The 17,834-nt window shown below is 36.4% G+C and overlaps 1 protein-coding gene across 14 annotated transcripts in view; it reads right to left on the reverse strand.

Moving 5' to 3' along the window:
* The window catches only part of LOC129861054 (membrane-associated guanylate kinase, WW and PDZ domain-containing protein 1-like), a 245,176-nt gene that overhangs the window by 64,867 nt on the left and 162,475 nt on the right, over positions 1–17,834 (reverse strand). For 10 of the 14 annotated variants that reach the window (XM_055932115.1, XM_055932116.1, XM_055932113.1 and 7 more), the window contains exon 5: positions 17,239–17,506. In XM_055932115.1, the coding sequence (XP_055788090.1) occupies positions 17,239–17,506 (268 nt within the window). The remainder of the gene's footprint in view (positions 1–17,238; positions 17,507–17,834) is intronic. The other 4 variants (XM_055932117.1, XM_055932119.1, XM_055932118.1 and 1 more) reach the window with 1 other exon arrangement.

A 17,834-nucleotide genomic window follows, 5' to 3' on the forward strand; every position in this document is an offset into this window, starting at 1 on the left:
ACCATATACACACTCACTAGACTTTATATACACACACCATATACACACTCACTAGACTTTATACACACACCATATACACACTCACTAGACTTTATATAGACACACACCATATACACACTCACTAGATTTTATATACACACACCATATACACACGCACTCACTAGACTTTATATACACATCATATACACACTCACTAGACTTTATACACACACAACATATACACATTCACTAGATTTTATATACACACACCATATACACACGCACTCACTATACTTTATATACACATCATATACACACTCACTAGACTTTATATACACACACCATATACACACGCACTCACTAGACTTTATATACACACACCATATACACATTCACTAGACCTTATATACACACACCATATACACACTCACTACACTTTATATACACACACCATATACACACTCACTAGACTTTATATACACACACCATATACACACTCACTAGACTTTATATACACACACCATATACACACTCACTACACTTTATATACACACACACCATATACACACTCACTGGACTTTATATACACACACGATATACACACTCACTAGACTTTATACACACACCATATTCACACTCACTAGACTTTATATACACACACCATATACACACTCACTAGACTTTATATACACACACACCATATACACACTCACTAGACTTTATATACACACACCATATACACAATCACGAGACTTTATATACACACACCATATACACACTCATTAGACTTTATATACACACACACCATATACACACTCACTAGACTTTATATACACACAACATATACACATTCACTAGACTTTATATACACACACCATATACACACGCACTCACTAGACTTTATATACACACACCATATACACACGCACTCACTAGACTTTATATACACATCATATACACACTCACTAGACTTTATATACACACACCATATACACACGCACTCACTAGACTTTATATACACATCATATACACACTCACTAGACTTTATATACACACACCATATACACACACGCACTCACTAGACTTTATATACACACACCATATACACATTCACTAGACCTTATATACACACACCATATACACACTCACTACACTTTATATACACACACCATATACACACTCACTACACTTTATATACACACACCATATACACACTGACTAGACTTTATATACACACACCATATACACACTCACTAGACTTTATATACACACACCATATACACATTCACTAGACTTTATATACACACACCATATACACACGCACTCACTAGACTTTATATACACATCATATACACACTCACTAGACTTTATATACACACACCATATACACAGTCATTAGACTTTATATACACACACCATATACACACTCACTAGACTTTATATACACACACCATATACACATTCACTAGACTTTATATACACACACCATATACACACTCACTAGACCTTATATACACACACACAATATACACACTCACTAGACTTTATTTACACACACCACATACACATTCACTAGACTTTATATACACACACCATATACACACTCACTCACTAGACTTTATATACACACAACATATACACACGCACTCACTAGACTTTATATACACACACCATATACACACGCACTCACTAGACTTTATATACACACGCCATATACACACACACCATATACACATTCACTAGACTTTATATACACACACCATATACACACTCACTCACTAGACTTTATATACACACAACATATACACACGCACTCACTAGACTTTATATACACACACCATATACACATTCACTAGACTTTATATACACACACCATATACACATTCACTAGACTTTATATACACACACCATATACACACTCACTAGACTTTATATACACACACCATATACACACTCACTAGACTTTATATACACACACACCATATACACACTCACTAGACTTTATATACACACACCATATACACACGCACTCACTAGACTTTATATACACACACCATATACACATTCACTAGACTTTATATACACACACCATATACACATTCACTAGACTTTATATACACACACCATATACACACTCACTAGACTTTATACACACACCATATACACATTCACTAGACTTTATATACACACACCATATACGCACGCACTCACTAGACTTTATATACACATCATATACACACTCACTAGACTTTATATACACACACCGTATACACACGCACTCACTAGACTTTATATACACAAACCATATACACATTCACTAGACCTTATATACACACACCATATACACACTCACTAGACTTTATATACACACACCATATGCACACTCACTAGACTTTATATACACACACCATATATATATTCACTAGACTTTATATACACACACACCAAATACACATTCACTAGACTTTATATACACACACCATATACACATTCACTAGACTTTATATACACACACCATATATATATTCACTAGACTTTATATACACACACCATATACACATTCACTAGACTTTATATACACACACCATATACACACGCACTCACTAGACTTTATATACACATCATATACACACTCACTAGACTTTATATACACACACCATATACACACTCACTAGACTTTATATACACACACACCATATACACACTCACTAGACTTTATTTACACACACCATATACACATTCACTAGACTTTATATACACACACCATATACACACTCACTCACTACACTTTATATACATACACCATATACACACGCACTCACTACACTTTATATACACATCATATACACACTCACTAGACTTTATATACACACTCATTAGACTTTATATACACACACCATATACACACTCACTAGACTTTATATACACACACCATATACACAATCACTAGACTTTATATACACTCACCATATACACACTCACTCACTAGACTTTATATACACACACCATATACACACGCACTCACTAGACTTTATAAAAACATCATATACACACTCACTAGACTTTATATACACACACCATATACACACGCACTCACTAGACTTTATATACACACACCATATACACATTCACTAGACCTTATATACACACACCATATACACACTCACTACACTTTATATACACACACCATATAAACACTCACTAGACTTTATATACACACACCATATACACACTCACTAGACTTTATATACACACACCATATACACACTCACTAGACTTTATATACACACACACCATATACACACTCACTAGACTTTATATACACACACGATATACACACTCACTAGACTTTATACACACACCATATACACACTCACTAGACTTTATATACACACACCATATACACACTCACTAGACTTTATATACACACACACCATATACACACTCACTAGACTTTATATACACACACCATATACACAATCACGAGACTTTATATACACACACCATATACACACTCACTAGACTTTATATACACACACCATATACACACTCACTAGACTTTATATACACACACCATATACACACTCACTAGACTTTATATACACACACCATATACACACTCACTAGACTTTATATACACACACCATATACACACTCACTAGACTTTATATACACACAACATATACACATTCACTAGACTTTATATACACACACCATATACACACGCACTCACTAGACTTTATATACACATCATATACACACTCACTAGACTTTATATACACACACCATATACACACGCACTCACTAGACTTTATATACACACACCATATACACATTCACTAGACCTTATATACACACACCATATACACACTCACTACACTTTATATACACACACCATATACACACTCACTAGACTTTATATACACACACCATATACACACTCACTAGACTTTATATACACACACCATATACACACTCATTAGACTTTATATACACACACCATATACACACTCACTAGACTTTATATACACACACCATATACACATTCACTAGACTTTATATACACACACCATATACACACTCACTAGACTTTATATACACACACACCATATACACACTCACTAGACTTTATTTACACACACCATATACACATTCACTAGACTTTATATACACACAACATATACACACGCACTCACTAGACTTTATACGCACACACCATATACACACTCACTCAGTAGACTTTATATACACACACCATATACACACTCACTAGACTTTATATACACACACGATATACACACTCACTAGACTTTATACACACACCATATACACACTCACTAGACTTTATATACACACACCATATACACACTCACTAGACTTTATATACACACACACCATATACACACTCACTAGACTTTATATACACACACCATATACACAATCACGAGACTTTATATACACACACCATATACACACTCATTAGACTTTATATACACACACACCATATACACACTCACTAGACTTTATATACACACACCATATACACACGCACTCACTAGACTTTATATACACATCATATACACACTCACTAGACTTTATATACACACACCATATAGACACGCACTCACTAGACTTTATATACACACACCATATACACATTCACTAGACCTTATATACACACACCATATACACACTCACTACACTTTATATACACACACCATATACACACTCACTAGACTTTATATACACACACCATATACACACTCACTAGACTTTATATACACACACCATATACACACTCACTAGACTTTATATACACACACACCATATACACACTCACTAGACTTTATATACACACACGATATACACACTCACTAGACTTTATACACACACCATATACACACTCACTAGACTTTATATACACACACCATATACACACTCACTAGACTTTATATACACACACACCATATACACACTCACTAGACTTTATATACACACACCATATACACAATCACGAGACTTTATATACACACACCATATACACACTCATTAGACTTTATATACACACACACCATATACACACTCACTAGACTTTATATACACACAACATATACACATTCACTAGACTTTATATACACACACCATATACACACGCACTCACTAGACGTTATATACACATCATATACACACTCACTAGACTTTATATACACACACCATATACACACGCACTCACTAGACTTTATATGCACACACCATATACACATTCACTAGACCTTATATACACACACCATATACACACTCACTACACTTTATATACACACACCATATACACACTCACTAGACTTTATATACACACACCATATACACACTCACTAGACTTTATATACACACACCATATACACATTCACTAGACTTTATAAAAACACACCATATACACACGCACTCACTAGACTTTATATACACATCATATACACACTCACTAGACTTTATATACACACACCATATACACACTCATTAGACTTTATATACACACACCATATACACACTCACTAGACTTTATATACACACACCATATACACATTCACTAGACTTTATATACACACATCATATACACACTCACTAGACTTTATATACACACACACCATATACTCACTCACTAGACTTTATTTACACACACCATATACACATTCACTAGACTTTATATACACACACCATATACACACTCACTCACTAGACTTTATATACACACAACATATACACACGCACTCACTAGACTTTATATACACACACCATATACACACGCACTCACTAGACTTTATATACACACACCATATACACACGCACTCACTAGACTTTATATACACACACCATATACACACTCACTAGACTTTATATACACACACCATATACACACTCACTAGACTTTATATACACACACCATATACACACTCACTAGACTTTATATACACACACACCATATACACACTCACTAGACTTTATATACACACACCATATACACACGCACTCACTAGACTTTATACACACACCATATACACACTCACTAGACTTTATATACACACACCATATACACACTCACTAGACTTTATATACACACACACCATATACACACTCACTAGACTTTATATACACACACACCATATACACACTCACTACTTTATATACACACACCATATACACACGCACTCACTAGACTTTATACACACACCATATACACACTCACTAGACTTTATATACACACACCATATACACACTCACTAGACTCTATATACACACACACCATATACACACTCACTACACTTTATATACACACACCATATACACACTCACTAGACTTTATACACACACCATATACACACTCACTAGACTTTATATACACACACCATATACACACTCACTAGACTTTATATACACACACCATATACACACTCACTAGACTTTATATACACACACACCATATACACACTCACGAGACTTTATATACACACACCATATACACACTCATTAGACTTTATATACACACACACCATATACACACTCACGAGACTTTATATACACACACCATATACACACTCATTAGACTTTATATACACACACATCATATACACACTCACTAGACTTTATATACACACACCGTATACACACGCACTCACTAGACTTTATATACACACACCATATACACCTTCACTAGACCTTATATACACACAACATATACACACTCACTAGACTTTATATACACACACCATATACACACTCACTAGATTTTATATACACACACCATATATATATTCACTAGACTTTATATACACACACCATATACACATTCACTAGACTTTATATACACACACCATATACACACGCACTCAATAGACTTTATATACACATCATATACACACTCACTAGACTTTATATACACACACACCATATACACACTCACTACTTTATATACACACACCATATACACACGCACTCACTAGACTTTATACACACACCATATACACACTCACTAGACTTTATATACACACACCATATACACACTCACTAGACTTTATATACACACACCATATACACACTCACTAGACTTTATATACACACACCATATACACACTCACTAGACCTTATATACACACACACCATATACACACTCATTAGACTTTATATACACACACACCATATACACACTCACTAGACTTTATATACACACAACATATACACATTCACTAGACTTTATATACACACACCATATACACACGCACTCACTAGACGTTATATACACATCATATACACACTCACTAGACTTTATATACACACACCATATACACACGCACTCACTAGACTTTATATACACACACCATATACACATTCACTAGACCTTATATACACACACCATATACACACTCACTACACTTTATATACACACACCATATACACACTCACTAGACTTTATATACACACACCATATACACACTCACTAGACTTTATATACACACACCATATACACATTCACTAGACTTTATAAAAACACACCATATACACACGCACTCACTAGACTTTATATACACATCATATACACACTCACTAGACTTTATATACACACACCATATACACACTCATTAGACTTTATATACACACACCATATACACACTCACTAGACTTTATATACACACACCATATACACATTCACTAGACTTTATATACACACATCATATACACACTCACTAGACTTTATATACACACACACCATATACTCACTCACTAGACTTTATTTACACACAACATATACACATTCACTAGACTTTATATACACACACCATATACACACTCACTCACTAGACTTTATATACACACAACATATACACACGCACTCACTAGACTTTATATACACACACCATATACACACGCACTCACTAGACTTTATATACACACACCATATACACACTCACTAGACTTTATATACACACACCATATACACACTCACTAGACTTTATATACACACACCATATACACACTCACTAGACTTTATATACACACACACCATATACACACTCACTAGACTTTATATACACACAACATATACACATTCACTGGACTTTATATACACACACCATATACACAATCACTCACTAGACTTTATATACACATCATATACACACTCACTAGACTTTATATACACACACCATATACACACGCACTCACTAGACTTTATATACACATCATATACACACTCACTAGACTTTATATACACACACCGTATACACACGCACTCACTAGACTTTTTATACACATCATATACACACTCACTAGACTTTATATACACACACCATATACACACTCACTAGACTTTATATACACACACCATATACACACTCACTAGACTTTATATACACACACCATATACACATTCACTAGACTTTATATACACACACCATATACACACTCACTCACTAGACTTTATATACACGCACCATATACACACGCACTCACTAGACTTTATATACACACACCATATACACACTCACTAGACTTTATATACACACACCATATACACATTCACTAGACTTTATATACACACACCATATACACACTCACTCACTAGACTTTATATACACACACCATATACACACGCACTCACTAGACTTTATATACACATCATATACACACTCACTAGACTTTATATACACACACCATATACACACTCATTAGACTTTATATACACACACCATATACACACTCACTAGACTTTATATACACACACCATATACACATTCACTACACTTTATATACACACACCATATACACACACACTAGACTTTATATACACACACACCATATACACACTCACTAGACATTATATACACACACCATATACACATTCACTAGACTTTATATACACACACCATATACACACGCACTCACTAGACTTTATATACACACACCATATACACACGCACTCACTAGACTTTATATACACACACCATATACACATTCACTAGACCTTATATACACACACCATATACACACTCACTACACTTTATATACACACACCATATAAACACTCACTAGACTTTATATACACACACCATATACACACTCACTAGACTTTATATACACACACCATATACACACTCACTAGACTTTATATACACACACACCATATACACACTCACTAGACTTTATATACACACACGATATACACACTCACTAGACTTTATACACACACCATATACACACTCACTAGACTTTATATACACACACCATATACACACTCACTAGACTTTATATACACACACACCATATACACACTCACTAGACTTTATATACACACACCATATACACAATCACGAGACTTTAAATACACACACCATATACACACTCACTAGACTTTATATACACACACCATATACACACTCACTTGACTTTATATACACACACCATATACACACTCACTAGACTTTATATACACACACCATATACACACTCACTAGACTTTATATACACACACCATATACACACTCACTAGACTTTATATACACACACACCATATACACACTCACTAGACTTTATATACACACAACATATACACATTCACTGGACTTTATATACACACACCATATACACACTCACTCACTAGACTTTATATACACATCATATACACACTCACTAGACTTTATATACACACACCATATACACACGCACTCACTAGACTTTATATACACATCATATACACACTCACTAGACTTTATATACACACACCGTATACACACGCACTCACTAGACTTTTTATACACATCATATACACACTCACTAGACTTTATATACACACACCATATACACACTCACTAGACTTTATATACACACACCATATACACACTCACTAGACTTTATATACACACACACCATATACACACTCACTAGACTTTATATACACACACGATATACACACTCACTAGACTTTATACACACACCATATACACACTCACTAGACTTTATATACACACACCATATACACACTCACTAGACTTTATATACACACACACCATATACACACTCACTAGACTTTATATACACACACCATATACACAATCACGAGACTTTATATACACACACCATATACACACTCACTAGACTTTATATACACACACCATATACACACTCACTAGACTTTATATACACACACCATATACACACTCACTAGACTTTATATACACACACCATATACACACTCACTAGACTTTATATACACACACCATATACACACTCACTAGACTTTATATACACACAACATATACACATTCACTAGACTTTATATACACACACCATATACACACGCACTCACTAGACTTTATATACACATCATATACACACTCACTAGACTTTATATACACACACCATATACACACGCACTCACTAGACTTTATATACACACACCATATACACATTCACTAGACCTTATATACACACACCATATACACACTCACTACACTTTATATACACACACCATATACACACTCACTAGACTTTATATACACACACCATATACACACTCACTAGACTTTATATACACACACCATATACACACTCATTAGACTTTATATACACACACCATATACACACTCACTAGACTTTATATACACACACCATATACACATTCACTTACTTTATATACACACACCATATACACACTCACTAGACTTTATATACACACACACCATATACACACTCACTAGACTTTATTTACACACACCATATACACATTCACTAGACTTTATATACACACAACATATACACACGCACTCACTAGACTTTATACGCACACACCATATACACACTCACTCAGTAGACTTTATATACACACACCATATACACACTCACTAGACTTTATATACACACACGATATACACACTCACTAGACTTTATACACACACCATATACACACTCACTAGACTTTATATACACACACCATATACACACTCACTAGACTTTATATACACACACACCATATACACACTCACTAGACTTTATATACACACACCATATACACAATCACGAGACTTTATATACACACACCATATACACACTCATTAGACTTTATATACACACACACCATATACACACTCACTAGACTTTATATACACACACCATATACACACGCACTCACTAGACTTTATATACACATCATATACACACTCACTAGACTTTATATACACACACCATATACACACGCACTCACTAGACTTTATATACACACACCATATACACATTCACTAGACCTTATATACACACACCATATACACACTCACTACACTTTATATACACACACCATATACACACTCACTAGACTTTATATACACACACCATATACACACTCACTAGACTTTATATACACACACCATATACACACTCACTAGACTTTATATACACACACACCATATACACACTCACTAGACTTTATATACACACACGATATACACACTCACTAGACTTTATACACACACCATATACACACTCACTAGACTTTATATACACACACCATATACACACTCACTAGACTTTATATACACACACACCATATACACACTCACTAGACTTTATATACACACACCATATACACAATCACGAGACTTTATATACACACACCATATACACACTCATTAGACTTTATATACACACAACATATACACATTCACTAGACTTTATATACACACACCATATACACACGCACTCACTAGACGTTATATACACATCATATACACACTCACTAGACTTTATATACACACACCATATACACACGCACTCACTAGACTTTATATACACACACCATATACACATTCACTAGACCTTATATACACACACCATATACACACTCACTACACTTTATATACACACACCATATACACACTCACTAGACTTTATATACACACACCATATACACACTCACTAGACTTTATACACACACACCATATACACATTCACTAGACTTTATAAAAACACACCATATACACACGCACTCACTAGACTTTATATACACATCATATACACACTCACTAGACTTTATATACACACACCATATACACACTCATTAGACTTTATATACACACACCATATACACACTCACTAGACTTTATATACACACACCATATACACATTCACTAGACTTTATATACACACATCATATACACACTCACTAGACTTTATATACACACACACCATATACTCACTCACTAGACTTTATTTACACACACCATATACACATTCACTAGACTTTATATACACACACCATATACACACTCACTCACTAGACTTTATATACACACAACATATACACACGCACTCACTAGACTTTATATACACACACCATATACACACGCACTCACTAGACTTTATATACACACACCATATACACACGCACTCACTAGACTTTATATACACACACCATATACACACTCACTAGACTTTATATACACACACCATATACACACTCACTCACTAGACTTTATATACACACAACATATACACACGCACTCACTAGACTTTATATACACACACCATATACACACGCACTCACTAGACTTTATATACACACACCATATACACACGCACTCACTAGACTTTATATACACACACCATATACACACTCACTAGACTTTATATACACACACCATATACACACTCACTAGACTTTATATACACACACCATATACACACTCACTAGACTTTATATACACACACACCATATACACACTCACTAGACTTTATATACACACACCATATACACACGCACTCACTAGACTTTATACACACACCATATACACACGCACTCACTAGACTTTATATACACACACCATATACACACTCACTAGACTTTATATACACACACCATATACACACTCACTAGACTTTATATACACACACCATATACACACTCACTAGACTTTATATACACACACACCATATACACACTCACTAGACTTTATATACACACACACCATATACACACTCACTACTTTATATACACACACCATATACACACGCACTCACTAGACTTTATACACACACCATATACACACTCACTAGACTTTATATACACACACCATATACACACTCACTAGACTTTATATACACACACCATATACACATTCACTACACTTTATATACACACACCATATACACACACACTAGACTTTATATACACACACACCATATACACACTCACTAGACTTTATATACACACACCATATACACATTCACTAGACTTTATATACACACACCATATACACACGCACTCACTAGACTTTATATACACACACCATATACACACTCACTAGACTTTATATACACACACCATATACATATTCACTAGACTTTATATACACACACCATATACACACTCACTCACTAGACTTTATATACATACACCATATACACACGCACTCACTAGACTTTATATACACATCATATACACACTCACTACACTTTATATACACACTCATTAGACTTTATATACACACACCATATACACACTCACTAGACTTTATATACACACACCATATACACATTCACTAGACTTTATATACACACACCATATACACACTCACTCACTAGACTTTATATACACACACCATATACACACGCATTCACTAGACTTTATATACACACACCATATACACACACACTAGACTTTATATACACACACACCATATACACACTCACTAGACTTTATTTACACACACCATATAAACATTCACTAGACTTTATATACACACACCATATACACACTCACTAGACTTTATATACACACACCATATAAACATTCACTAGACTTTATATACACACACCATATACACATTCACTAGACTTTATATACACACACCATATACACACTCACTCACTAGACTTTATATACACACACCATATACACACGCACTCACTAGACTTTATATACACACACCATATACACACTCACTAGACTTTATATACACACACCATATACACACGCACTAGACTTTATATACACACACCATATACACACGCACTAGACTTTATATACACACACCATATACACACTCACTAGACTTTATATACACACACCATATACACATTCACTAGACTTTATATACACACACCATATACACACTCACTAGACTTTATATACACACACACCATATACACACTCACTAGACTTTATTTACACACACCATATACACATTCACTAGACTTTATATACACACACCATATACACACTCACTCACTAGACTTTATATACACACACCATATACACACGCACTCACTAGACTTTATATACACACACCATATACACACTCACTAGACTTTATATACACACACCATATATACATTCACTAGACTTTATATACACACACCATATACCAACGCACTCACACAGTCAAACAATACACACGTATACCGACACAACACAGACAAACATACACACACACACACACTCACACACACACTTTTAAACTCATCATATGCTGCTGCTACTCTGTTCTTAATTTTTCTTCATGTACATATCTACCTCAAATACCTTATTATTATCTATCTTGTTGTCTAATCACTTTACCCTGCCTTCATGTACATATCTACCTCAAATACCTTATTATTATCTATCCTGTTGTCTAGTCACTTTACCCTGCCTTCATGTACATATCTACCTCAAATACCTTATTATTATCTATCCTGATGCCTAGTCACTTTACCCTGCCATCATGTACATATCTACCTCAAATACCTTTTTATTATCTATCCTGATGCCTAGTCACTTTACCCTGCCTTCATGTACATATCTACCTCAAATACCGTATTATTATCTATCCTGATGTCTAGTCACTTTACCCTGCCTTCATGTACATATCTACCTCAAATACCTTATTATTATCTATCCTGATGCCTAGTCACTTTACCCTGCCTTCATGTACATATCAAGATCAAATACCTTATTATTATCTATCCTGATATCTAGTCACTTTACCATGCCTTCATGTACATATCTACCTCAAATACAGTATTATTATCTATCCTGATGCCTGGTCACTTTACCCTGCCTTCATGTACATATCTAGATCAAATACCTTATTATTATCTATCCTGATGTCTAGTCACTTTACCATGCCTTCATGTACATATCTACCTCAACTGGTACTCCCTGTATATAGCTGCACATTGATCTGGTACTGGTGCTCCCTGTATATAGCTCCACATTGATCTGGTACTGGTACTCCCTGTATATAGCCCCACATTGATCTGGTACTGGTACTCCCTGTATATAGCCCCACATTGATCTGGTACTGGTACTCCCTGTATATAGCTCCACATTGATCTGGTACTGGTACTCCCTGTATATAGCCCCACATTGATCTGGTACTGGTACTCCCTGTATATAGCTCCACATTGATCTGGTACTGGTACTCCCTGTATATAGCTGCACATTGATCTGGTACTGGTACTCCCTGTATATAGCTGCACATTGATCTGGTACTGGAACTCCCTGTATATAGCTCCACATTGATCTGGTACTGGTGCTCCCTGTATATAGTTCCACGTTGATCTGGTACTGGTACTCCCTGTATATAGCTCCACATTGATCTGGTACTGGTACTCCCTGTATATAGCCCCACATTGATCTGGTACTGGAACTCCCTGTATATAGCTCCACATTGATCTGGTACTGGTGCTCCCTGTATATAGCTCCACATTGATCTGGTACTGGTACTCCCTGTAGATAGCTCCACATTGATCTGGTACTGGTACTCCCTGTATATAGCTACACATTGATCTGGTACTGGTACTCCCTGTATATAGCTCCACATTGATCTGGTACTGGTACTCCCTGTATATAGCTCCACATTCATCTGGCAACGGTGCTCCCTGTATATAGCTCCACATTCATCTGGTAACTGTGCTCCCTGTATATTGCTCCATTCTTGTGTATTTTATTCCTATTGTGTAACTTAATTTTTCATGTCCTATCATTATTTTTTAAATTGCTGACAGGTGTATAAAATCGAGCACATGGCCATGCAATCTCCATAGACAAACATTGGCAGTAGAATGGCCTTACTGAAGAGCTCAGTGACTTTCAACTTGGCGCCGTCATAGGATGCCACCTTTCCAACAAGTCAGTTCATCAAATTTCTGCACTACTAGAGCTTCCCCGGTCAACTGTAATGCAGCTATTGTGAAGTGGAAACATCTAGAAGCAACAACGGATCGGCCACGAAGTGGTAGGCCACACAAGCTCACAGAACGGTACTGCTGAGTGCTGAAGCGCGTACAAATCGGCTGTCCTCGGTTGCGATTCTCACTACCGAGTTCCAAACTGCCTCTGGAAACAATGTCAGCACAATAACTGTTGTCGGGAGCTTCATGAAATGGGTTTCCATGGCTGAACAGCCACTCACAAGCCTAAGATCACCATGCGCAATGTCAAGCGTTGGCTAGAGTGGTGTAAAGCTCACCAGCATTGGACTCTGGAGCAGTGGAAACATGTACTCTGGAGAGATGAATCATGCTTTACCGTCTGGCAGTCCGACGGACGAATCTGGGTTTGGCGGATGCTAGGAGGGCGCTACCTGCCTAAATGCATAGTGCCATTCGCAAAGTTTGATGAAGGAGGAATAATGGTCTGGGGCAATTTTTCATGGTTCGGGCTAGGCCCCTTAGAGTGAAGGGAAATCTGAACACTACAGCATATAATGACATTCTAAACTATTCTGTGCTTCCAACTTCATGTCAACAGTTTGGGAAATACCCTTTCCTGTTTCAGCATGACAATGCCCCCATGCACAAAGCCAGGTCCATATTGAAATGGTTTGTCGAGATCAGTTTTGAAGAACTTGACTGGCCTTCAGAGCCTTGACCTTAATCCCATCAAACACCTTTGTGATGATTTGGAACACCGACTGCGAGCCAGGCCTAATCGCCCAACATCAGTGCCCAACCTCCCTAGCGCTCTTGTGGCTTAATGGAAGCAAGTCCCCACAGAAATGTTCCAACATCTAGTGGAAAGCCTTCCCAGAAGAGTGGAGGCTGTTATGGCAGCAAAGGGGGGACCAACTCCATATTAATGCCCATGATTTTGTAATGAGATGTTTGACAAGCAGGTGTCCACATACATCTGGCCATGTAGTGTATATTATACATGCTCTATAAAGTAGACTTCTCCGTTCTCGGTGTAAGCTAAGGTATAGGCCATAGGGTATAGGATTTAGGGTATATTATACGTACTCTATGAAGTAGACTTCTCCGTTCTCGGTGTAGGCCATCTCCCAGTTGCCTGGCAGGGGTCCTAGTGGATCTTCTGGGGAGGCCTGGGGCTGGGCGTGTGTCTGCTGCCCGCTGTCCGAGGTGGAGGCAGCCACGTTGTTCAGACCATAGGACGGAGCGTTCTCACGCGCGGGGTACGGCCGTAGAACACCGCCGCAGCTCTCGTCCTGGTCGCTAGGGTTACCTGTGCACAACAAGGGAGAGGGGAAGAGACTACGAACTAAGGATCCTGGGAAAGTAAGGAGCACGACAACACAGAACAAAACAGAGAGAGGAGGTTTATGTTTCCTGCAGCAACAGGAATGTGGGAATCTAAGGGTGGAATGATAAGAGTACTGTGTGCAATATAGGACTACTAAAACCAACAACAACAAAAATATATACTATGGTTCACGACTGCTAAACATTTTTCCTTACTTAACTTTCTCTCCCTCCCTCTGTAAACCCCCTGCCTGCTAAAAGGAATTGTGCCCAATGACTATAATGAACATGCAGTCAGCCTCTATTTCTCTTAAACGCCCCCTCTATCTTGCCCTCCCTGACTTCGTCCTCCCTCT

The sequence above is a fragment of the Salvelinus fontinalis genome, chromosome 8, assembly GCF_029448725.1.
Source record: "Salvelinus fontinalis isolate EN_2023a chromosome 8, ASM2944872v1, whole genome shotgun sequence".
Lineage (NCBI taxonomy): Eukaryota > Metazoa > Chordata > Actinopteri > Salmoniformes > Salmonidae > Salvelinus > Salvelinus fontinalis.